This window comes from Trachypithecus francoisi, unplaced genomic scaffold, assembly GCF_009764315.1.
Source record: "Trachypithecus francoisi isolate TF-2019V2 unplaced genomic scaffold, Tfra_2.0 Lachesis_group11, whole genome shotgun sequence".
NCBI classification, from domain to species: domain Eukaryota; kingdom Metazoa; phylum Chordata; class Mammalia; order Primates; family Cercopithecidae; genus Trachypithecus; species Trachypithecus francoisi.
In genome coordinates this window covers 18,714,603-18,740,241 of record NW_022681456.1, presented here as the reverse complement: position 1 = coordinate 18,740,241, position 25,639 = coordinate 18,714,603, and the positions used below count along the sequence as shown (strand labels likewise).

The window sequence follows — 25,639 nt, the reverse complement described above, 5'->3', positions numbered from 1 at the left end:
GACTTTAGTTTGCAACAGTCAAATCTCACTGCTCTCTCTGTATCAAGCAGCTATACCTGTATCTCACGGACAAGCTCTGACAAGAGTCTGGGCCCCACCCCCACCCCAACACGAGGGGGTCCTGAGTACCTCGGCTGGCCTTGGGTATCAGCACCCACAGACCAGCTTCTCCCCAGCTCTGCCCTTCTCTCACGTTCTGTTCCACGTGAGCGAATGCAATGAATGACGCCATTGTCGCCGGGTCTGGGTTGTAAAACGTTACAAGGGAATATTGAAATCCATGGCCAAACTGCATCCTCAGCCTCCCTCCAGCTAATGAACACCCCGGAGAACGCTTTCCACCACAGCTGACTGAATTGGCCTTTTCACGGGAGCAGGTGGTAGGGGCGCTGGCATGTTAGGACTTTTGTGTTTGTTTGTTTTCCCCTGGTGATCCTTACCCAATTTCTGGCAGCCTTTTTCAAACAACTAAAGCAGTGCACTGGGGCAAGGCAAGGGACTGTAAAATCTCTCTTCTCTTGGAGCAAATTCCTTTTCTCAATAGTATTTTAATCTGTGATTAAAATTAAAAAGGGGGCCACATCGCCCCTTGAGAGCTTTCTTGATTTATTAACATTCTAATAAACTTGAGGAAGTTGTTCTGATCTAACATGCGTGGACACAGTAGGGACTGTGGAGGGCACACCCAAGGCTGGATTTAGCCTAATGCAAATAGTGAATAATCACTGGCCTCTTCAAGTCTGCCAAGTGCTTTCTCAGTTTACACTACACCAGCAAGCTGGAGAAGGGCGCTGGGTACCATGTTGCTGATGAGAATAAGGGGACACAATGTTCTCACTTATAAGTGGAGCTAAAGAATGTGTACAACGTGGGCATAGAGTGCGGAATAGCAGATACTGGAGGCTCAGAAGGGTGGGAGGCAGGTGAGGGATGAGAAATTACTTAATGGATACAATGTATACTATTAAAGTGATAGTTACACTAAAAGCCGGACTTCACCACAATGCAATAGATCCATGTATAAAAGCTAGCCTTGTACTCTCTAAATTTATACAAATCTCAAAAAAGAATGGGGGTGAGGGCACAAAGAGGTTATAAAACTTTCCCATTGTCGGTTTTTTCTTTTGTTTGTTTTTAAGACAAACTCTCACTCTGTTGTCCAGGCTGCAGTGTGGCGGCATGAACATAGCTCACAGTGACTCCAAGCTCCTGGGCTCAAGGGGTCCTCCTGCGTCAGCCTCCCAAGTAGCTGGAACTGTAGGCATGTGTCACCACACCCAGCCAACAGTTGTATTTTTTTTCTAGAGATGGGGTCTTGCTGTGTTACCCAGGTTGGTTTTGATCCGGCCTCAAGTGATATTCCCTTCTGCCTCCCAAAGCACTGGGATAATAGGCATAAGCCACCTTATAAGGCCTAAATTTCCCATTATTGACTCAACCAGGGCTATATGACTTGAAGAATGCCAAGAAATTCAAAGGCACTTCTCTTTCTGGCCTTAAGTACCCACCACTTATACAAATTTTGGTTTGGGGCCTTGGGTCCCTCTTGTTAAATCTGTAGATAATATAGTATCAGAGTGGTAGCATCAAGCTCAGGCTCCAAAGTCAGACTAGGTGAATGTGCCTTCCTTCAGTATCCAGCCACGAAGTTGACCACTACGTTGCTGGCTAGGTTCTTTCTTTTCCCAAGCCTCAGTCTTCTGTCTGTAAAATGTGGATAATAAAATAGCCACCTCTTTGGGGTATAAAATGAAATGATGCATGGAAAGGCTTAGCATACACACACACACACACACACACACACACTGGGGACACATTGCTCAATAAACACTATTTTGTAAATATACATTATATTTTGGAGAAGAGGTTCTTAACCAGCAAGGGCTTCAAATGGGTATAAATACCCAAAAATATCAAATATTTAGAGCTGGTCACTTTTTCAAGGAAGAGGTTCACATTTGCATTGGCTACTCAAAAAGGGTCTGTGATTCAAAAAATGATTTTGACTCAAACTATAGAGATGGTTTGGAAATCATGGGGAAGATTCTTGGACAATTCATGACATCACCCTTTGTCTCAGTTTCCCTGTTTGCATAACGGAGAACAAAAGGCCTAACTCACAGGGTAGGTGTGGATCCTGTAGGTAAAAGCTAGATGTAAAACTACAGACATAAAAGGACAATTCAAGCTAAACTTTGTAAAACTACAGACATAAAAGGACAATTCAAGCTAAAGTTTGTTTGTTTTTGAGATGGAGTCTCGCTCTGTCATCCAGGCTGGAGTGCAATGGTGCAGTCTCAGCTCACTGCAACCTCTGCCTCTCAGGTTCAAGCGATTCTCCTGCCTCAGCCTCCCAAGTAGCTGGGACGACAAGCGCCCACCACCACGCCCGGCTAAATTTTGTATTTTTAGTAGAGATGGGGTTTCACCCATATTGGCCAGGCTGGTCTTGAACTCCTGACCTTGTGATCTGCCCCCCCCACCCGGCCTCCCAAAGTGCTAGGATTATAGGCGTGAGCCACTGCACCCGGCCTCAAGCTAAACTTTTAATGAATTTATGGTAATAATTCACCAAATAGTCTAGTACTGAATTGAACAGCTCAATATTTTAGTCCAGTCTTGTAAAACTAACCATTTAAACCAGCTTAACTATGACTTAGGTTTAGTCTTTTCTTTAACATGATTTTGGAACAGGGGTAGGGTGGTAAGAAGGAGCCTTCTGAGGCCTCAGTCATTCTGGAAGCTGGAAGGCTACAGCTTTCTCAAACTGCTTTCTGTACCAAAGGGATTGTCTTGAGTCATCTTTTGTCCCAGGGAAAATCATGTGAAGGCCATTGATCATTCAGAAGTAAGCCAAGGACTTCCTGGTGACCTTCGCTTCTGATGATGACCTTGGCAAAGTCACCCAAAGCAACTATTTCTGAAGGAATGCTAAATGTTTTGTGTGCTAATATAAAACTCTGCCTCCTTCCCTGTTCAAAACAACTACAAGGTAGCGGGTCTCTTGGGAAATAAAATTTTAATGTGAGGATATTGATTAGTGGGGTTGGGTGGTTGGGGGACATGGCTTAGGGTGGGGATGGACAAAGACGAGGAACTTCCTCTAGGGGAGTTTCAAGCGTGGCTGCATACCATCGTCACCTGGGGAATTAAAAATACATGTACTGACACCTAAACTCACCCCCAGGGAATTTGATGTTATTGTTCTAGGGAACAGCATGGACATTGGGAGTTTTAAAAGCTTCCCAAGAGAAAGAAGTATTCCACGAAAGGTATACACTGGACGATCCTATTTATAATGAAATTCTGTAACAGACAAAACTAATCTATAGTGAAAAAAAGTCAGGACATTGATTGCCTCTGGTGAAGAGAAGGAGGCAGGGAGTGACTAAGGAGATGGGAAATGAGAGAATTTTCTGGGGTAATGGGAATGTTCTATGTTTTGGTAGGGGCTTAGGTTTCACAGGTATGTGCATGTGCCAAAAAGTGAGAGGTGTACTTAAGCTTTGTGCATTTCACCCTGTATAAATTCAACCTAAAGTAAAGGAGTGTGAACAAAAATTGAGTCCTAGTTAATGATTTGCACACTGAAGTGTTTGGGGTAAAATGTACCCATGTCTGCAATTTAATTTGAAATACATCAATAAAAAGAAGGAGGGAGGGAGGGAGGGAAGGATGGAAGCATGGATAGATGAATGGATGGATAGATGAATGAATGGAGGGATATGTGGTAGATCAAATATATAGCAAAATTTTAACTGTAGACTCTAAGCAGTGAGTATATGGGCACTCATTGTATAAGTCTTCAATGTTTCTCACACACCTTCAATTTTTCATAATAGAACACTGAGGGGAGAACTACAGATAATTCTAATGTTCAGTATGAGTTGAGTACTAAGTAGAGAAAAGGGTTGCCTTTTATGTAAAACAGCCCATACATGGGCTTTGTTTGCAGAAATACAATCACGTATTCATCTGCATTCTCTAGTGGTCAATCATTCCCTAGAACCAAGGGATTATCCGGGTGTGACCAGGGGACACCTCCATCAGAGCCACTGGAGAAAATTGTTGAAGGGCAGTTTCTGATCCATCCCTGGAGCCACTGACTCAAATCTCTGAGAGTGAGACCTAGAAATCTTTTTTGACAAGCCCCCCAGGTAATTATGATGTCTACCAAAAGTTTGAGAAACACTGCTCAATTGTGGATGAATGAAACATACAACTCAATAGTGGTGAAAAATATCCCATTAAAAAATGGGCAAAAGACCTGAATAGACATTTCTCAAAAGAAGACATACAAATAGACAAGAGTTATATTAAAAATGTAAAAATGTACAACTTCACTACTCATTGAGGAAATGCAAATCAAAGCCACATGAGATATATCACCTTATACCTGTCAGGATGGCTATCATCAAAAAGACAAAAGGTAACAAATGTTGGCAAGGGTGTGGAGAAAAAGGAATCCTTGCACACTGCTGGTGGGAATATAAGTTAGTGAAGCCACTATGGAACACAGTATGGAGGTTCCCCAAAAAATTTTAAAATAGAACTATCATCCAGGTGCAGTGGCCCACGTTCTGTCATCCCAGCACTTTGGGAGGCCAAGGCAGGAGAATAACTTGAGCTCAGGAGTTGAAGACTAGCCTGAGCAACATAGCAAGGTCTTGTCTCTACTGAAATTGAAAAACATTAGTAAGGCATGGTGGCACGTGCCTATAGTCCCAGCTACTTAGAGGGCTGAGGTGGGAGGATTGCTTGAGCCCAGGAAGTGGAAGCTGTAATGAGCTCTGATCATGCCACACACTCCAGCCTGGGCAACAGCATAAGACCTTGTCTCAAAACAAAACAATAAATAAATAACCAAAAAATAGAACTGTTATATGACCCAGGGATATATATATATTCCTCTTCTAGATATACACCCAAAGGAAATGAAATCAGTATCTTAAAGAAATACCTACATTCCTATGATCATTGCAGCATGATTCAAAAGAGCCAAGATATGGAATCAGCCTGAGTATCCATGATACTCAGGATCCATGAGTGGATGATTCATCCATGAGTGGATGAATGGATGAAGAAAATGTGGTGTGTGTATATATACAAACACACTCTAGAATACTATTCAGCCTTAAAAATAAAGAAGGAAATTCTCTCATTTGAGACAACATGAATGAACCTGGAGGACATTTACGTTAAGTGAAACAAGTCAGACACGCAAAGATCAACATGACATGACTCACTTATAGGTGTAATCTAAAATAGTCAAACCTGTAGCAGTGGAGAGGAGAATGGTGGTTGCCAGGAGCTGGGGAGAGGGGAAATGGGGAGATGTTGGTCAAAGCATACAAAGTTTCAGTTATACAAGAGACGTAATTCCTGGAGAGCTAATGTACAGCAATGTGAATACAGTTAACAGCACAGTATTGTGTACTTAAAATTAACTAAGAGGGTACATCTTAAATATTCTCATATATATACATACACACACACACACACAAGAAAATAAAATGGTAACTATATGAGGTGCTGAATATGTGAATTAGCTTGAGCATGGTAATTATCTCATATTTACATATATTAAACTATTCCAAGTTGTATAACCTAAGTATACACACTTTTTGTCAATTACACCTCATTAAAGATGAGGAAAAACACGGATGGGTGAGTGAGTTGCTCCCAGCCCTGTTCCTGAATAGCAGATATGCTGGGGATGGGTTGGGTAGGGGTGGGGGTACCTGAGTGGGAAAGCGGGAATGTGGGAGGGGGTGGGTTCTGAGCATCCATGCCTTGATAAATAGCCATGATCCAAGATGAGATCCTTTCAGAAAAACAACTCAATGTTACAGCTTCACTTAGGCTGGCTCAGCTCCCCAGACACAACCCCTCTCTTGTTTTACATAAATGCACTGCTTCCCTGGAGGAAGCCATGTGGCTAGGTAAATTACAACCCTAAGAGGGGAGTTAATGCCATCTCCAGAAGGTTGTCTAACGTTGTCTGGAAAACCACTTCTCATTAATTGGGCATTCAGATTACCTTTAACCACAAGCAGGAGAACACAAGAGTGCTAAGCCTTCATTTTGAAAATGATCATTTGAGGTTAAGAGCTGAAAATTAATTTAAAATCAGGAAGGAAGGAATAGAAGAGGGAAGGTTCAAATAGAAGAATTTTAAACTTTTAGGAGACCCAGGCCTCATACATCACTTGAAATTGTTTGAATTTTTTTAATTGAGACAGCATCTTGCTCTGTTGCTCAGGCTTGAATGCAGCGGCATAATCATAGCTCACTGCAGCCTCAGACTCCTGGGCTCAAGCAATCCTCCTGTCTCAGCCTCCAGAGTAACTGGAAATACAGAAACATGCTATCACGTCCAGTTAATCTTTTTTTTTTTAATCTTTATCATTTCTTTTCTTTTTCTTTTTCTTTCTTTCTTTCTTTTTTTTTAGAGACAGGATCTTTCTATGTTGCTCTGGTTGGTCTCAAACTCCTGATCTCAAGCAATCCTCCTCCTGTCTCAGCCTCCCAAAGTGCTGAGATTACACACATGAGCCACCACACCTAGCCTGAATTTTTTTTCTCTATTCATATATTATGAGTCTTTCAGAGGGTCTCTTGCTTTAATTAGATTTTCAAAAGGAGTCTTGCACCTATTTTCAGAAGCCCTGCCCTAGAGGAACAAGGTGGAGAGGGTGAAAATAAGCACCCATAGAGGCAGGAGAGGTTGGCTAGTTCCCAATGTGGCTGTGTAGAGTCCTCTCAATAATCAAAATGGAGCTGAGTAATGGGTGGGCTTCAGTCTGACTGAGACATCCTGGACTCCAAGCTTTCCCATGCACTCTCTGGTTGGGTGGCTCAGATCCCAGTCACCCAAAGCAGAGCCTCAAAGTACCCCTCATGTTCAGGGACCACGCCCCCTGATGCTGTCTGCAGCACACTAAGAGAGCAAGGAAGTAAAAGGAGCTTTATTTCTTCCATGAAGAACTCTGAGGCCAACCAAGCCCCCCAATCCATCATCTACTAACCCCCCTGAAAACGCTCCATAAATACTTCTTATGGTGAAAAGACCAGTCATTGCTCATGGCCATCCTGTGTGAGGTGAGGTGAGGTAATAAATACCGAGATGAAGGACTTTGATATTGCTTGTTCATATTCTGGGGTTTACGTTTACAAGAAGACGAGCAGCAGCCCAGATTAGTGGAAAGGGGGTTCCCTCCATCCTGAAGAAAGCAAACCTGCAGCCAGGCAGGCCCCTTCATCCAAACTAACTGTGTGACTTTGGGCAAGTCAACCTGGCATCTGGTTTCGCCAGACCATGGACTGTATCTTAACACCTACTGGCGATTGAGCATCCCTCTGGACCAGACACTGTGCTATGTGCTTCCATGCCTGCTGAAGCAGTTTTAAAACGCGTCGAGACGTTCCTTGACACTCCTTCTAGGTAGAGGAGAGAACTTGTCCTACCTCCTTGAATCTGTTTTCTATTTGTTTGGTTTTTTTTTTCTTCGAGATGGAGTTTCACTCTTGTTGCCCAGGCTGGAGTGCAATGGCACGATCTGGGCTCACTGCAACCTCTACCTCCTGGATTCAAGTAATCCTCCCACCTCAGACTCCCAAGTAGCAAGAATTACAGGTGCGTGCCACCACACCCTGCTAATTTTTTATGTTTTTAGTAGAGATGGGGTTTCACCACGTTGTCCAGGCTGGTCTCAAACTCCCTGGATCTGAACCCCCTGAGTGAGTCACATTCAACCAAAAGAATGCAGCAGAAGTGATACTACCTGTCCTCCGAGGTTCAGTCAGCAAGGACCAGGCACTTCCACTTCCACTTCCCATGAGAAAGTCTGAATATCCTGAGTCTGCCTTGCTGGACAGGCCACATTTTGATTTTTCAGTGGACAACAGCTGAGGTCCCATCCAAAAGCAGCATCAACTGTGGGTCACAGGAGTGTGCCAAGCTGGACATCCTGCCTGATCTGCCTTCCGACACCTGCAGCCCAGCCACCATCTGATGGCCAGCAAGAACTGCACAGCTGAGTCCTTCCAAAAAGAATGACCCACCAATCACAGACAAAATAAAAGTGCCTCCTTGGTGCTTCCTGCTTCCCCTTTCACACAGTAGCGACCAGCAAGGCCTGGTCTTTCCACCATGAGCAGCATTTATGGAACATTACTGGGGGCTAGCAGATTGCAACTGTAGGGAACTTGGGGACTTTGATGGTCTGGGAGCTCTTTGTGGAAGCACTGTGGTTGCCTATACTGCCTTCCTCTGTTAGAAGAGTCCCAATGGGTTGTGGGGGAAAGTTGTCTCAGGTGAGACACTTTGGCTGGCCTGGTAGCATCACACACAGAGAACAGATGGGATAGTTTGGAAGCCAGGGTATCCCAGCCAGCCCAGCTTAAGCTTGGGAGTCATTTGCTATGCAGCAATAATAATCAGTACACATGTGTTACCTCATTTCATCCTTGCAACAGGCCTGGAGGTAGGCTATGTAATGATTTCCTTCTAACAGATGAGGAAACAGACACTCTGTGGAGTAGAAAAGCCCCGGAGCTGCTCAGGGCAGTAGTCTGGACCCCAGCTCCTGAGCCTGTTTCCGTCCATGGACCCTGGTCCCCTGTGTGTTGATTCATCCTTGTATGCCTAGTGCTTGGCATACAGCAAACACTTAACAAACGTTTTAGTTGCATAAACAAATCAGATCAAAAACTGAATAAGTAAATGAGTCTCTGGGCCTCAGTTTCCCATTCTGCAAAAGGGAGCAGGTGGATCAGATGCTGTCTCCTGGAGTCCCTTCTAGCTCTACAATTCCACGCTTCTAGGAGCAGCTCTCCTCATACCTGTCATAGAGCCACTCCAGCTGGCCTTCAGAGATCTTCAGAATCTGATCCCTACTCCAGCCCCCTAGACTTCCAGACCCCTGTTCACTTCTTCCTTGTTCCAACCCAGAAAACCCTTCTTCCCAACAGATTGAGGTCCCATTCTCTCTACGAGGCCTACTTCTACCCTCTCCATAAAGCCTACTCTGCCCCAGTCCCAGCTCTAGCCCCTTTGGCTCCTAGGAAGTTTAGAACTTGTTTGAATACATCTTGAAGACCGAAGCCAAGTCCAAAGAAAGAGTTGTTCTATGAAAAACCAGGGCCTCGATGGTTTCAGACAGTAATGGCACTCTCAAGCCTTTCTTTGTAGGTGGTTGAGCTTTTATGTGTGTTTCTCAAATTTCTGTGGTTTGCATACTATCTTGACAACGTTCCCCAAACCTTGTTACCAGCCATTCTGCTATTCAGTTAATATTTCCTCTTTAATCAGCCTTAATTCCCCTCCCTTCATAGCTTCCTTCTTTTCTTCCTTTCCTATAACTCAGTCTCATTGTGAGCAATAACATCTATGAAATCACAGGCCTGATGTGTCCATGGGTCTGTGCACCATCTTAAATCTGTAATTCCCGTGCTTTAGAAGGCCAAGACATGAGGACTGCTTGAGACGAGGAGTTTGAAACCAACCTGGGCAACATAGTGAGATTCCATCGCTGGGCATGGTGGTATGCACCTGTAGTACAGCTACTTCAGACGCTAAGGCAGGAGCATTGCTGGAGCTCAGGAGTTCGAGGCTGCAGTGAGCTATGATTGTGCCACTGCATGCCAGCCTGGGTGACAGGGAATGACCCTGTCCTACATAAATAAATAAATAGTTTTTATTTAAAAAAATCCTTTGGGGAGTTATACATGATATAAACGTTATGCACATGTACCCTAGAACTTAAAGTATAATAAAAATAAAAATAAAAATAAAAAAATAAAAAAAATAAAAAAAATAAAAAAAAAAAAGGTAAAAAAAAAAAAAAAATCCTTTGTCACCAATCTAAGGGTACTGAAATTTGGGGAAATATTAGTTTTTAGGATTATATATTTTTTTAAGCCACAGATTGATTAACCTTTCTAAATAACATTGGCACACCCTTTAATTGGTCTGCTTGAGACAGGATGTTTAAAAGACTTTATGCCTTGTGCTTCCCATAGCTCCCAAATTTTTATAATAAGCAGTGATTGCTCCTGTAACTAGGAACCATTAAAAAATGTTGGAAAATAATGAAGACATCATCTGCGTTTTCCAAACACAGGGAATTGGGCCAAGAGCTAGAGGCGGGAACGGCCAGACATTTGCCAAGCGAATCCAAAAGTCCTTTCTGTGGAATAAGTGCAAGGTAATGCTTAACTATCTGTAACCCCACCTCACTCCCTTCTTCCAATTGTTGGAATTAGAGGAAATTTCATCCCTCCTGCTTTTCTCCCATAGCCAGCTGTCACCGGGTGTGTAGGGGACAGGAAACAGGATTACAAGATTAGCAGTGAGCCTGCCATTCCTGCCTGGCTGTTATCAAGGCTGACTCTGGAGAGTCATATTCCCCACTTGCCACTACTGACTGCAACATGGGGGTTGGGAAAATGACCCAAAATAAATTCTGGACAAGGGCAAAATTGGGAGTAGTGGGGAGTTGTCCCCCAAATTGGTTAAATTTTACTGAATATTAGACTAGGAATCAAGCACTCTGTAGGCCTTTGCTCATATAATTTTTACAGGAACCCTAGAAAGTAGAGGCTATACTTATCTATGCCTCTTCTTTAGATGAGAATACTGAGGTTCCATGAGGTTAAGTCACTTACCCCAGGGCACATACTGATAAATGCAGAGCAAGAATTGACCCCAGGTTTGTCTGACTCCAAAGCCCTCTGTTGGAACCACTCTTCTTCACTCTTTCTCCTTCCCCAAGGACATGTCCAGAGACCTTGGCCAATGACCTCGTCTACTCCCCCAACCCATCAGTGGTTAGTTCAGCCCTCTGGTTTCTGGGGCAACTCCTAACATGGCCCCAAAGACACACATGGCTCTTAGGCTGAGTGGTTTGACTCAACACGTCAATTACTGGCTTTCTACTGATGACTAGCCAAACTTTCCTCCATTCTGTCTGCAAAGTTCCTACCCATTAAGGACACCTAGTCCAGGCCTCAAGCGATCTACAATACCTTGACAGATGATTAGAACAGCCAATTTAGGCCAATGAGGAGTCATCTGCCTAAATATATAAACAGCTGTGTGACCAGCCTGGGCAAACTGGGGAGATCCTACCTCTACAAAAAATACAAAAATTAGCTGGATGTGGTGGCATGTGCCTGGACACCCAGCTCCTTGGGAGGCTGAAGCCAGAGGATCACTTAAGCCTGGAAGGTTGAGGCTGCAGTGAGCCGTGATCGAACCGCTGCCCTCCAGCCTGGGCAACAGAGCGAGGCCCTGTCTCAATATCAATCAATCAATCAAGAAGTAAGTAAACAAACAAAATGAACATGTGTTTAGAACTTTAGGAGAGTTGGCCAGGGGCTATGGATAATGTCTGTAATCCCAGCACTTTGGGAGGCTGAAGCAGGAAGATCACTTGAGTCCAGGGGTTCTAGGCCAGCCTGGGCAGCATGGTGAAACCCTGTCTCTACAAAAAATACAAATTTAGGCCAGACATGGTGGCTCATGCCTGTAATTCAAGCACTTTGGGAGGCCGAGGTGGGTGGATTGCCTGAGGTCTGGAGTTTGAGACCAGCCTGGCCAGCATGGTGAAACCCCATCTCTACTAAAACACAAAAATTAGCCAGGTATGGTGGTAAACGCCTGTAATCCCAGCTATTCAGGAGGCTGAGGGAGGAGAATCGTTTGAACCCAGGAGGCTGAGGTTGCAGTGAGTGGAGATCATGCCACTGCACTCCAGCCTGGGTGACACATGGAGAATCCGTTGCAAAAAAGTAATAATAATAAAATTAAAACATACAAATTTAGCTGGGCACGGCAGTGCATGCCTGCAGTCCTAGGTTCTTGGGAGGTGGAAGGATCACCTGAGCCTGTGGATGTCGGGGCTGCAGTGAGCTGAGATCATGCCACTGCATTCGAGCCTGAGCAACAGAGTGAGATCCTATCAAAAAACAAAAAACAAAAAGGCTTTAGGAAAGACTCCCTTGATGACTAACATCTGAGCTCTCACATACCTGCACGTGCCCACCTGTCTCTCCTTTCATGGCCGGCTGTCATCTGTCCAATCAGCTTCCCAAGTTCTGGGCCTGAGTCGGACACAGAAAAGCCTGGAGGGCAACTGGTAAAGTTTGAGTGGCTGATTCCCAGGAGGAGTCCTGGTGGGAGACATGGGCTGACCACACAGTCTGTGGCCAGGGAAAGCTTCTTGGAGGAAGGAAAAGCTACAAGGAGACCCAGTGATGGCTGGGAGATGGCCTAGTGAGAAGGAGGGGAAAGAGTTTGACGCAGACCAAATGTGTGTTCGAAGGGCCAAAAATAAAGGAAAGAACACAGGTTTGAAGCCTTTCCTTTAGCATGATTGACACATATTAGGGGGACACTGGTGAAGGACAAACCTAGGAGGGGTGGCCAGGCCAGATGGGAAGGGCATGGCCAAGCAGGCAAAAGAGTCCAAACCTTATACCAAGGGCAACAGGGGGCTTGAACATGTTCTCCATTGCAAAGAGACCTTGCCTGATTTGTGTTTTACAAAGATCTCTTTGGTGGCTGCCTAAAGAAAGTCCCTAGAGGAGACAAGGACTGAATTTAGGTCTCAATCAGTTAGGAGGCTGGTGGCGGCTAGAGTTAGCACCCTGGCAGAAGAGGGCTGAATTCTGAGTTATGCTAGAAGGTATGATCAGTAGGACATGGTAACTGGTAAAGTTTGAAGGGATGATTCAAGACACCTTAAATCTATTATTCAGCCCCTGCTCTTGACCTTGTAAAAAGGAGGGAAGCAGTGAGAGATGATGAAACCCTTTGATTGCAGGCTGGAACAGGCGATTTCCCTTCAGCTCCCACCTGCACAGCAGGAACTTGGCCTGTAGGTCTGAGAGGTGACTCTGTTTGGCAATGACTAAGCTACCTTAATGGCAAATCACCATCAGAATGGGATAGGAACAAAAAGTTGGCACTCTGAGCCCAGGGTCATGAGTAATTGAACCTCTCTCAGCTAAAACACGGTATTTGTTGTCATCTTTTCCAACGACCCTATGACCCAATTTCAAAATGTAGATGCTTAAAACCAAAAATAAATTTTAAATAGCAGACTCAGAACTTGCCTATTTTAGCCACAAAAAGTACCTTGTGAGTCCACAATCTTGAAGGAAACCAATTTATACAAACAGGAATCCACAGGAAACCAATTTATGAAAACAGGAACATGTGCACACATGTACCACAGTTCTTGTTTTCTTTAATGTTTGGAAACACGGTCATTGTCTTGTTTTTCTTTAATATTTGGAGACAGGGTCTTGCTATGTTGTCCTGACTGCAGTGCAGTAGTGTGATCATAGCTCACTGCAGCCTCGAATTCCTGGGTTCAAGAGATCCTCCTGCCTCAGCCTTCTGAGTAGCTGGGGCTACAGGAACATGCCACCTGGGCTAGCATTATTTTTTAAAAAGCACGCAAAATTTGACCTGATAAGCCTACTATCTAAAAACAATTTTTCCACTGCATGTATTCCTAAACCTAATATTAAAACCACAGATCTAAGGTCTTTCTCCCTTTCTGTTCTTATAGGTCTCTTATCTTTCTTTGAATGAATATATCTGTCTATCTGCCAGACTCTCCCTTTCCATGTCTTCCAGGAAGGATAAGGAAAACATCCGAAATGATCTCATTTTATTTTGAAACACTAAGCCCACCAAACAGAAAAAAGAGAAAACACACACACACACACACACACACACACACACACACCACACAAACCTTCTTGGTCAGAGGGATCAAGATGTATTTCTAATTCGCTTGCCATATGGTAAGTTATTTTGGAAGCACATCAAGAGGTAGAGAGAATGTTCCACAAAATTGGCAATGCTTGTACAATCCTTTCAAATCAGACCAAATTCCCACTAAGTACATTTGCTATAGCCCGTTCTATTCATCATATCAGCAACTATGACCACAGGATATGTAAAAATACCGAGCAATTTTTAGCACCAGCTTCCAATCCTCCAGTGCCCTGGACACCACATGGTATCAAGTTTGTCTGTATTTCACCCTCAGGAAATCAAGTCATTAACTTCTCTTTCATTTACCAAGAGCTGTTGCCAAAAAAAAAAAAAAGCATTCATCGGCTGTGACTTATGGGAAGAAAAAGAGAAAGTGTTTCCCTACAGGGAGAGAGACAGCAGAGAAAGAAGAGAAAGCTGTACCTTCTGTTCCCTGGGAGAATGGAGAATGCCAAACTCTTTGTACCTTCTCTCCACTAGAAAATGTATTCTCCAGGTTGCCCAATGGTGTCAACCACATGTGAGGGTTAGCAAAAAATGGGACAGAGGAGGCTCATTCTCCCCATTTCTCTGTGCCTGGCATTCTGTGGGCAGGAAGGCTAGTGGAGGGAGGTGCTGGGTTGCTGCTGGCTTACCTGGGTAATTTGAGGGGTATGTGTGGAGGAGAAAGTTGAGGAATCCACTTTCCTACCTTTGCATTCTTGACATTCTGTGCAGCTCCATGTCATCACTGCCCCGAAATCCTTTGGCAAAGGGATTATTCTCAATCTTTAATTGCGTGATCTGAAGGAAAGAGGGAGAGAGAGCAAGCTGGTTTTCACTTGATTGCTGCGAGACCACCTCGGGACATGAGCTAATAATAAATGTCATGGAAATGCAGCCTCTGGCAACCAAAAGAAGCAAATTAAGCCAGTCACGTCAACGGGACCCACCACTTCATTCAAGTGGAGGCTTTGAAAAATGTCCTCCATTGGACTGCTTTTAAAAGGGGGAAAAACACCTGGCTTTGGTTTACCCATTAATTGGAGTCATACTCTGCATCATTCCAGCCGGGTTCCTTTTTTTTTTTTTTTCCAATCTTGCATTTTGTGTTTTAAACACCATCTAGTCCTCAATACTCAGTACCCCCTCCCCTTTGGAAAGCTGTGCATGCTGACATGATTGTTGCACATCCGGCAGCGTGGTAACCTCCATTTGGAAGGGTTGACTCCATCGTGTGTTTCTGCAGAAAACATGTCTTGATTATTGCATTCAAAAATTCTATTATGCCTCTTTTCATGTCCATTTCATAGTTTTGCAGATAGCGTTTGCTAGCTCTGGTAGAAAATAGTGTCTAATGAAAAAAACACCAATATGTATAATGATAACATATATAATAGCTACTGAACAGCACCAAACCTCTTTAACGTCCAAAGCAAAGAAGAGAGGGTTCTATCTTGGAAATCTGTGTTGCAACATACAAGGCGTAGTTACAGAACAGGGTCTTTTTACACATTTTGGTTCCAGGCCCAGAACTTTAATTTAATCCATCAACACATTATATTAGTGTGAATGTACAGTAGCAGACCCAGGTGACAGAATGCATCCATATGGAGTTTGCTAGAAGTATTTCCTAAAAAACTGCATGTGAACTGAATTTTCATAGAGAGCATAGAGAATCATGTTATATACATGAGAGCAGCATGACTCAAACTTCTGTCATTCAGGGTTTTCTTTCGCTATCATTGCCATATCTATACAGCACCTGTACGCTGGCTTAACATTTTTATTTAAGTCAAACCACTTTTAATTTACATTTATTTCACATAAATATGATGTCAGTTCTTTGTATGACAAACTAGAATCACTTGCTATTCAATAAGAAGAAAACAAACATTTGAAATTATCTCTACTCATATCCAAAGCTTGCCTTCTCTTTGTTGCAAATGGGAATTAGACACTTCTAGAGTAGTTAACACAAACCAGTACTGAACTGAGACTCTCTCTCTAATAGAATACTAGAAAGATAATTTTAAAAAGAACAACTTTCAGCCAGGCATGGTGGCTCATGCTTGTAATCCCAGCACTTTGGGAAGCCACGGTGGGTGGATAACTTGAGGTCAGAAGTTCAAGACCAGCCTGGCCAAGATGGTGAAACCCCATCTCTACAAAAAATACAAACAAACAAACAAATAAATAGCTAGGCATGGTGGCAGGCTCCTGTAATCCCAACTACTCCAGAGGCTAAGGCAGGTGAATCACTTGAACCCAGGAGGCAGAGGTTGCAGTGAGCTGAAATCACACCGCTGTACTCCAGCTTAGGCAACAGAGCAAAACGCCATTTCAAAAAAAAAAAAAACAACGAAAGAAAGAAAAGAAAAGAAAAGGAAAGAAAAAAGAAAGAAAGAAAGTTTCTCTGTGATTTCATCATATTCAAGTATCCCTAAAAATCATCTAGAGTCTATCCCAGTAGTATAGTTACAGATTTAAGAAACTATGCTTGATAAATGAATATACCCTCTAATTTCTTCATTTGAAGAGAGGAGGAATTTTTGTCTGCTCTGCTTTCTGGAAGAGATGACCTACAAGGTTTACCTCTAACCCCAAGACTCTATATTGAAAGTAAAATTATTGTATGTATGTGTACCCATGTGTATTCACCATAAACACAAACATACAATTAATATTTTAAGATATATGATTCCAACTATACAACATTCTAGAAAAGGCAAAACTGTGGAGTCAGTTAAAAGGTCAGTGGTTGCCACAGGTCGGAAAGAGGGAAGGATGAACAGGCAGAGCCCAGAGGATTTTTAGGGTTGTGAAACTACTCCCTATGATACTATAAAGGAGGATACACGTCATTATGCATTTGTCCAAACCCATGGAAGGTACAACATCAAGAGTGGGCTCTAATGTGAACTATGCACTCTGGGTGATGATGATGTGTCAATGTAGGCTCATCAACTGCAACAAATGTTCCACTCTGATGCAGGATGTCCATGGTGGGGGAGGCCATGCATGTGGTGGGGAGAAGCTATAGGGGAAATCTTGGTATGTTCTGCACAACTTTGCTGTGAACCCCAAGCTGCTCTAAAAAATGAAACCTTTTTGTTTTGTTTTGTTTGGATATGGGGCCTCAATCTAACACCCAGGCTGGAGTGCTGGAGTGCAAACATAGCTCACTGCAGCCTCAAACTCCTGGGCTCATGCAATCTTCCTACCTCAGTACCCCAAGCAGCTGGGACCACAGGCATGCACCACCATGCTTGGCTAAATTTTTTTTATTTTTATTTTTAGTTTAAGTTGAGATGAGGTTTTGCCGTGTTGTCCAAGCTGGTCTGGAACTCCTGAGCTCAAGCAATCCTCCTGCCTCGGCCTCCCAAAGTACAGAGATTACAGGCCAAGCCACTGTGCCCACCAGGTTTTCTTTGTTTTTTTGTTTGTTTGTTTTTTGCTTGTTTTTGTTTTTGTTTTTTTTTTAATGGAGTCTCACTCTGTCACTCAAGCTGGAGTACAGTGGCACAATCTCGGCTCACTGTGACCCCCGCCTCCTGGATTCAAGCGATTCTCGTGTCTCAGCCTCCCAAGTAGTTGGGATTACGTGTGCCTGCCACCACGCCTGACTAATTTTGTATTTCTAGTAGAGAAGAGGTTTCACCATGTTGACCAGGCTGGTCTCAAACTCCTAATCTCAGGTGATCTGCCTGCCTTGGCCTCCCAAACTGTTGGGATTACAGACATGAGCTACCATGCCCAGCTGAGCCAAGTATATATGTATGTATGTATGTATGTATGTATTTTGAGGCAGGGTCTCACTCTGTTACCCAGACTGGAGTGCAGTGGAGTGATCATAGCTCACTACAGCATTGACCTCCCAAGCTCGAGTGATCCTCCCGCTTTGGCCTTCCAAAGTGCTGAGATTATAGGCATGAGCTGCTATGGCTACCCTAAAGTCTATTTTAAAATATTTTTAAAGTATCCACGTGTGTGTGTGTGTGTGTGTGTGTGTGTGTGTACACATTCTCCCTCCCTCAACCTTTTTTTTTATTTGGGTTTTCAGAAAGACAGAGTGTCACTATGTTGCCCAGGCTGGTCTTGAACTCTTGGGCTCAAGCAATCCTGTAGCCTTGGCCTCCCAAATTGTTAGGATTACAGGTGTGAGCCACCACACCCAGCCCATTTTTGTTTAACTGTGTCTATTCCTTTAGCTTTCAGATTATTTATTTATTTATTCTTTGTTTTTTGAAACAGAGTCTCACTCTGTCACCCAGGCTGGAGTGCAGTGGCGTGATCTCAGCTCACTGCAACCTCCGCCTCCTGGGTTCAAGCAGTTCTCCTGCCTCAGCCTCCCCAGTAGCTGAGATTACAGGTATCTGCCACCACACCAGGCTAATTTTTGTATTTTAGTACAGACAGGGTTTCACCATGTTGGCCAGGCTGCTCTTGAACTCCTGGCTTCAAATGAGCCACCCACCTTGGCCTGCCAAAGTGCTGGGATTACAGGCGTGAGCAGATTGGCCTCAGATTTTTTCTTGACTCTTCTGAATGAGTAGAAAAATCTATAAAATCCTTTTGGAAAGTCGTCTTAAGATGTGTACTCCTGCATTCACTTGTATTTTAAGAGTCTAAACACCCAACACCTAATGGGACTTTTCTTTCTCACGCAGACTTTATCACAATGAAATTTCACCCAGTTGACCATAAATCATCTTTTAATGGACTTGCAAAAAGTTAAGAAGAAATAGGTCATTTAAAAATGGATGAAGGACATCTTTTCCTCCCACCCCCCACCCCGCCCCACCCCAGTCTCAGAAGTAAATGTCAAAGATGGTGAGGCTGTGACACCAGCATTTAGTGAGGGTCTGAGCATCAGAATTAGTGCTCAGTCCATGATGTCCACCGAGAACTCAGAACAAAAAATTGCCCCAAGGAAAGAAGAAAAGGGAGAATTTTATGTTATCAGCAAAAACCTTTTGCTCAAATCCATTCCTTACACCTCAAACAGATTGGCTATTCCTAATCTTGTGCTTACCATTATAGCTTGCAAAAATATGATTGCACAGGACAAGCACATTTCTTATATATTCACTTAGGTATGTTGATCTTTACGTGTAACTTCTTTTGGAAACTGATTATAGATGCCTATATGACCTAAGAATTATCCTTGAGAAATGTCAACATACAACATACATTATCTGCAGGTCAAAATATCTGTCCACTCACATACTACAGCCATGTTTATTAAATTCCCTTCCTAATATGCTGTGAGTTAGATCGTGGACACACAAACTGATACACCTGGATTTCCCAGTTCCACCAAAAGACTTCAGTAAAACTTTCTTCTATTCACCACGCAAATGTACTCCCTTCAAAATCAACATAAAACCGGATATCCGGGAGAGATTTGGGAGTGGGGGAAAAACAAACATAAATACCAGCTCCAACTGAGACAGAGGTTGTAAAAATTAATGAGAATAATTGTTGTGAATTCTTGCTTTTGAAAAAAGTTTTTTAAAACCCTCACGAGGACCAAAAATCTTAATTATGTCTCTCTATTAAGGGTTCATTTCCTGGTCCCGACCAGAAAGCTCATACCTCATAAATATAGACTCCTTACACAATGATTTAAGCAGGAGGAAAATGCCTTTTAATGGCAAAGTTAAGTTAATATCTGGGGATAGACATTGCTTGCATACACAGCCATTGTTGCAAGAACAGGGAAATGAAATGCCCACGTGACCTTTTTTAACACCTAAATATTTCTAGGGATTGCTCTGGGAGCTGCTGACAACAGCAGTGAAAACTTTACAAAAACGTGTTTCACAGAATGAACGTCGCTGGGGAAGATTTGAGTTTTTAAATATCTTTTTCAAGCTGTCAACCACCTGGGGAAATAAGTCCCAAATCCAGTCCGAGATCACAGCTGGGCTGAGGAAATGTGTCTCGTCATTAGGGGCCCTGTGGTATATGGGTATGTGATTGTAGCCTAAGAAATGAACCCTGTAGCATACCTATCTCCACCTGGTACCTACATCCAAGTAGAGAAAGATCATTCTGAAGGCAATGGGCCCTTTGACCTTAAAAACGGTGGTCCTTAGTTTTCCAAATTGTCTTGGCAATTTAATCACATGCATTGCTTTTCTTTCCCTGCTCATTTATCCAAGGCAAAACGCTAGACAAATAGTCCTTGCATTGATGACATGATCAGGGAATGAGCCAACTAAACCACAAAGACTAATATTTGCAGTTGTTTTTCAACCACAGGAATAAGAACTTATTTAAATTCCCAGTCTTTCAGATTCTAAACTAGCCAGGAAGTTAGAATGAGTAAGCAAAGTAAGAGTTTTCTGAAGTCTGTGTTTCGGATGGAATTGCCCTGTTAATAAACTGATCAGCTAAGTAGTCAATCAAGGGTCTCATCAATCATTACTAATGCTCTGCGCTAGCTCTCTGCCAGATCCCGCATGACACTCTTGCTGGGAATTATCTCATTGAATCCTCACAACAACCCTATGAGGTGAGTTCTCTTATTATCCCCATTTTACAGGTGGGGAAATGGAGTTAAATCATTTGCCCAAAGTCAAATAGGTTTGAACCAAAGCAGTCAGCCTCTACAGTCATCCACCTTAACCCTATGCGATGGTGAGCTCAGCTGGCTTCTACCCATGAAGTCAGAAGTCTCAACACCCGGTCCAGGTGGGTCAATAAAGTAGCAAGACTGAGTCCACAAATCACATGCAACCCTGGCCCACTTATTTAAATCACACATCATATATCCATGTGGGAAATGTTTGCAGGGGCCCTGCACTTGACTGGGAAAGTGCACAGTTTTGGATTTGCTCCTGAAAAAGAAAATAGGTGCCTTTGGTGCTCTAAAGTAAGAAGTGGGGGAGGGAAACAGAAAGTTGTCTTCCATGAAATTTCTCTCCCAGATGTCAAGGAATCTGTCAGGCTGGCTAAACAGACCTTTATGCACAGCTCAATCGGGCTCCCTGACTCAATCAATACAGAAAAGAAAAGCAATTATTGTGTGTGAACCCTTAGTGTGGCCATCAAATACACATATATCCAAATGCATATTTGAAGACACACATTCTTAGACACATGATTCCCTACATTGTGCTAAAAAAAAATAATTCACACATACACACCCCATTGGGCAGGCAGGCATTCATGCACATCAATCACTAAATATGTGCATTGGGAAGACACTTTTTAAATAGAAATGTAAAGGGTGTTGGGCATATTCAAAAATGGTTGCAGTGACAGTTTCACGGGTATACATATATATACACAAGAAGCTTATCTAATTGTCTATTTCAAATATGGCAGTTTATTGGATGACAATTATGCCTCAATAAGGCTGTCAACAGAGAGAAGGAGAGAGGGAGCGAGTTTCCCCACATCTATCCACACCTGATGAGTCTTAAGACCATAAGCATAAGCACACAGAATTTAGGGTATTTCTTCCAAAGGACCTGAGTACTCAGATGGCTTTTTAAGCAGGTCATTTTTATATGTCTACCCCTTCCTGTCCTCCTGTATGAACCTGAGCTTTCTTGGGGTAGACGGGGGAAAGATACGATATGTTTTTGGAACCCTGTCTGGTCTGAGAGCATGTAAGCGTATACATATATAGGAAGAATTGAGTTTCCTTATTGCTATTTTTTTTTCCCTCTGGGACCATCACCACAAAGCTAAACACAGGTTTACAGCAACCATTGAGGGAAACAGGATTCAAGCAGCCAGACTCAAATTGGCCTGAAATAGTTTTACATCTTTCAGGGCATTCGACCCTCAGTTTTGCTCTTGCTGGTTCAACAAGTGGAAAGATGCTCAGAAAAATCCTCCTACCCATTTAAAAAGGAATGGTGTGTTGAGGGGAATGAGTTTTCTTTGCAAGGGCAGGAAACTCTCTCTTGACCTGGGTTCCCAGACAGGCCTCGTGGCCTGGAAAGGACTGTCTATCACAGCTTGGTCTGTTCACAGACAATCTGGATTTGGACATTACCCACAGCATTTTGGAACAGTCCCGGCCTCAGTTGGGGCATTCTCTACCAAGCCAGCCTGCACTGGAATGAACTTCGAGGGGTGACGGGAGGATTTGGGGTGCTAAGCCTACCTCTCACCCTTCTCTGGCCTCTCCTGTCCGGTTCCCAGCTCCTGCAGTTCCCCTTCCACTTCAGCCTTGCTGGTGGGGACAGGAGCTATGAAGGAGGCGTTGGAGGGGGGTGGCGTGCACCATCCCCAAATCCATCTAGGTGACCTGCCCTCACAGATCCCATATGGACCCCCCTCCCACCTTGCCCTCCCACAGCCTTCTAAGCCCACATCACTGCTTAATACTCCTAACAGTCTACAACCCCATGAGGGCAGGTGCCCCTCCCCCAGCACCTATTATTTGCCTCTCCAGATTCTAGATATTTTCATAACAAGGCTTAGGAAACATTAAATCCCTCCTGCCACCCGCAATAAAACGAATCCACAAGCACTTGGGTATCTAAGGAACAGAGGTGAATCCTGACAAGTCGAGACAAGCTTTCTCCTAAGGAAAAAGAGAAGATCCTCCCCCTACCCTCCAACCCGCCGCTATAGGCAGCCTGCTCCAAATTTGTTGTCAAGCTTTGAAATGCCGAAACCAGTGCCTGGATTTTGAACCTCATGGGGTCTGACTTTCACACAATCCATCCGGCAGCATCCTGCCCCAACACCAAACTGCAGCCACCTTCTACCAAGCAATTCAGGTGTGCTTCCCCTCACCAAGCTGTGGTTCTGCAGGCTCTTGTCTAAGTCCCGGGAATGTTATCCCAAGCTGCTGGCGGCGCAGGTTGCTCTGTTTTCATTTTAACAAGGCAAACCTTGCTCAAGAATGTGGTCTGGAGTCAGTGATTTCTGAAACAATTAGGGAAGCATCAGGAAAGTCCAATCCTAAGGATCCCGGCAACTTTGCCACCTGCACTGTTGCCAGTTGAGTGGCAAAGTTGGGTGCAGTGGCTCATGCCTGTACTACCAACACTTTGGAAGACCAATGTGGGAGGATCGCTTGAGACCAGGAGTTCAAGACCAGTCCTGGCAACATAGCGAGACCCTGTCTTTACAAAAAACAAAAGTTAAAAATTGGCTGGTCATAATGATGGTGTGTGCCTATAGTCTCAGTTACTCTGGAGGCTGAGCAGGAGGATCTCTTGAGCCTGGGAAGTCAAGGCTGCAGTGAGCCAAAATTGTGCCACTGCACTCCAGTCTGGGTGACAGAGTGAGACCTTGTCTTGGAGGGAAAAATATTAAAAAGGTGGAGAGGAGAAAACTGACCCCAGCAGAAATGATGGCCCCAGAAACGAAACGGCAGCTCCAGAGCCATGCAATAAGCAACCTTTCTTCCCACTAGGCATTTCATAAGGTCAGTGGGATGCCTTCTTGTGGCATTTGAGTGTGTGGCCCATCTATGGTTTGACAAGTTTGTTTCTAACAGGTGTGGGTGCATATGTGTGGTTGTGACTGTCATGCCAAGCCCGTGGATATACTAAAAACAGCTGAAACTCTTAGGCTGCAGCTTTGTCCCCACCCCAGCATCCTGGGGTGGAAGTTGGCGACTGCTGCCATTCAGAGGAGCAAAGTTCCAGCAGGAAACCCTTGCAGATTCATGCAAAAGAAAGAGCAGACGGCCCCAGGCACCCGTTCCTGGGCTTCGGGCTTACCTTGTGGTTCTGGTAGGAAGTCACTGCTATAAACGCTGTCTCAGGAAAGACGTGAGTGCAGAACGCTGTATTTTTTGAGCCAAATCCATTATTTTCATCCGCTTTCACGATGTGTAATCTGGGCTGGTATTTGTGCATGGAATTTAGAATAATCTAAAAATAATAAAGAAAATGAGATTGTAAGAAAATCAAAACTCCCTTTGTCTCCAGATAAAACCCTGCTCCCCACCCTCTAAATTCGCCTTGTTATATCGGCTCTCGAAAAATAGATATTTTTCTTCTGTTTTGAAAAGGGGCCAGGGATTTCATTAAAAAGAAACATTTCAAAAATAACAATTTCCAACTGAAAAAGCCAGGGTAATATTCCAGGAATCTACCCAAGGCACACAGAGCAGTAAATCAGAATTCTTAATAAAGTTTGCTTAATAAATTAACTCCCTGCATAGGGCACTTCCCACCCCCAACGTGAGCTGAGCAAGTCTGGATCGAGGAATCCACGTCTGGAGGGAAGCCTGAACGGCACTTTTGGATTGAAGGGTGGTGTGGGGGCACGGGGACAAACAAACAACAAACATGCAAATAACCCCCACTCCCCAAATCTCTAAGGGATGCAAGAGAAGATACCAAATGTTTGGAAAACTGAAATTTATAAAACAAAAAAGTCACCAGTTTGGGGCACAACCTTTTTCTAAGGCTTAGGGTGGGTGATCAGACCTCAAATCCGAGGCCTTTGTTTGGAGAACAAGCAAAGTAGAGTTAGTGAAAAGAGAAGATATTTGGGGGGGCGCAGGTGATCTGACCTCCAAGGACATCAGCTCATAAGGTGTGGGGAGGAAGCACCCCCAACACCCCTCAAAGAAGGGGCTGGTTGCCCTGAAAACTCCCTTTCTCCAGCTTTATCACGTTTCAGGATCCATAACCAGAATTATCTCCACTCTTGATCCCAAACAGAACGGCAACATCTGCTTTTTCAGGAATATTCTCTTTCTACTTCCTATCTTCCCCATATTTAGGGGTGCTCCCAGGGACAAGAGGGTTCCTAACTGCTGTAGTTGTGCTGTTATTTTTACAACCACCATTATCATTAGGAAGAGGAGGAGGAGGACTTCCAGGCTGCATGTTCTTGCTGGAGCCGGGGCTAGTCACAGATGAGCATCCTCACCAATAAAACTGGGTTTGTTGTTCTGATGAACTGGGTTTTCATGCTCCCGGGAGGCTCTTAACGCTAATATTTATCAAAACGCTCTGATACATCCCCACCCAACGTGCGAATTGCTGCGTTTAACAGCCTGAAAATCTAGCCTGCTTTTTCCCGGGAGCTGCGGAGGTTGTCTCGGTGATTTTGATTATTTGCACTGATGACCCTGGGGCAGGATTCTTGGACCAATCCCGGAGCCCCGCCCCAAGCGGGTGGAGGTAGTTGGGGGAGGGGAGCCGCGGCCCGGGCGGGGGAGGGACGAGGAACTCTCAGGCCCCGCGGCTGCCCGACCCCGGGCCGCGCGGCTCTAATCTCCGGCCGCCGTGGTCCGGCCGCCTCCACGGCCGATAGCGACGCCGACCGGGGCGGCGTGGCGACAGAGAGACGCAGCAGGGCCCCGCTGGCCGCCACAGTCCCCGGCCGGCGGGGCCATCGGCCCGGCTTAGCCAAATTGCTTTGACGGCTGGGGACAGTGTGGAGACAGCAGCGCGAGGGCGATCTAATGGCTCCTAATTTCATTAGGGCGGCTCTGAATTAAAAGTCTGGAGTTTGGGGTGGGAATGCCTGGTTTCCAGGCAGTTCTGAGCAGCTCCGAGTCCCTCTCCCCAGCCGGGAAGGTCCTGAACCTGGCAGGGATGCCAGGAATTTGGTGGTGGGGTTGTGCACCTTCCGCAGGCATCCGCCCCAGAGAGACCTCAAAGGCACTCCAGAGGAGCAGAGAAAAAGCTAGGAGCCGAAATGAGTGGGAACCGTCCCACTTCCCAGCGTCAAGGACCACGCAGGACCCCACCCAAGGGTCCCATCCTCCAGAAGGAGCCAGCCCAGAGATGCAAGTGGAACCTTTAGAAATGGGGCCGGTTTTCCCTAGTGCTGGTAAGGTATCCGCTGGGGACTGGCAGATGCACAGTCAGAGCGGGTCAGCCAACGCCTACCTAAGCTGAATTTACAGAGCACCTCCTGGGAAGTCCAGCA

At 44.4% G+C, this 25,639-nt stretch overlaps 1 protein-coding gene across 2 annotated transcripts in view; it reads right to left on the bottom strand.

Annotated features, from left to right (window-relative positions):
* TBX5 (T-box transcription factor 5) overlaps positions 1 to 25,639 on the bottom strand; it is a 54,107-nt gene that overhangs the window by 16,927 nt on the left and 11,541 nt on the right. For both annotated transcript variants that reach the window (XM_033220477.1, XM_033220476.1), the window contains exons 6-7: positions 23,470 to 23,622; positions 14,484 to 14,575 (exon numbers count right to left, since the gene is read on the bottom strand). In XM_033220477.1, coding sequence (XP_033076368.1) covers positions 14,484 to 14,575; positions 23,470 to 23,622 — 245 coding nt within the window. The remainder of the gene's footprint in view (positions 1 to 14,483; positions 14,576 to 23,469; positions 23,623 to 25,639) is intronic.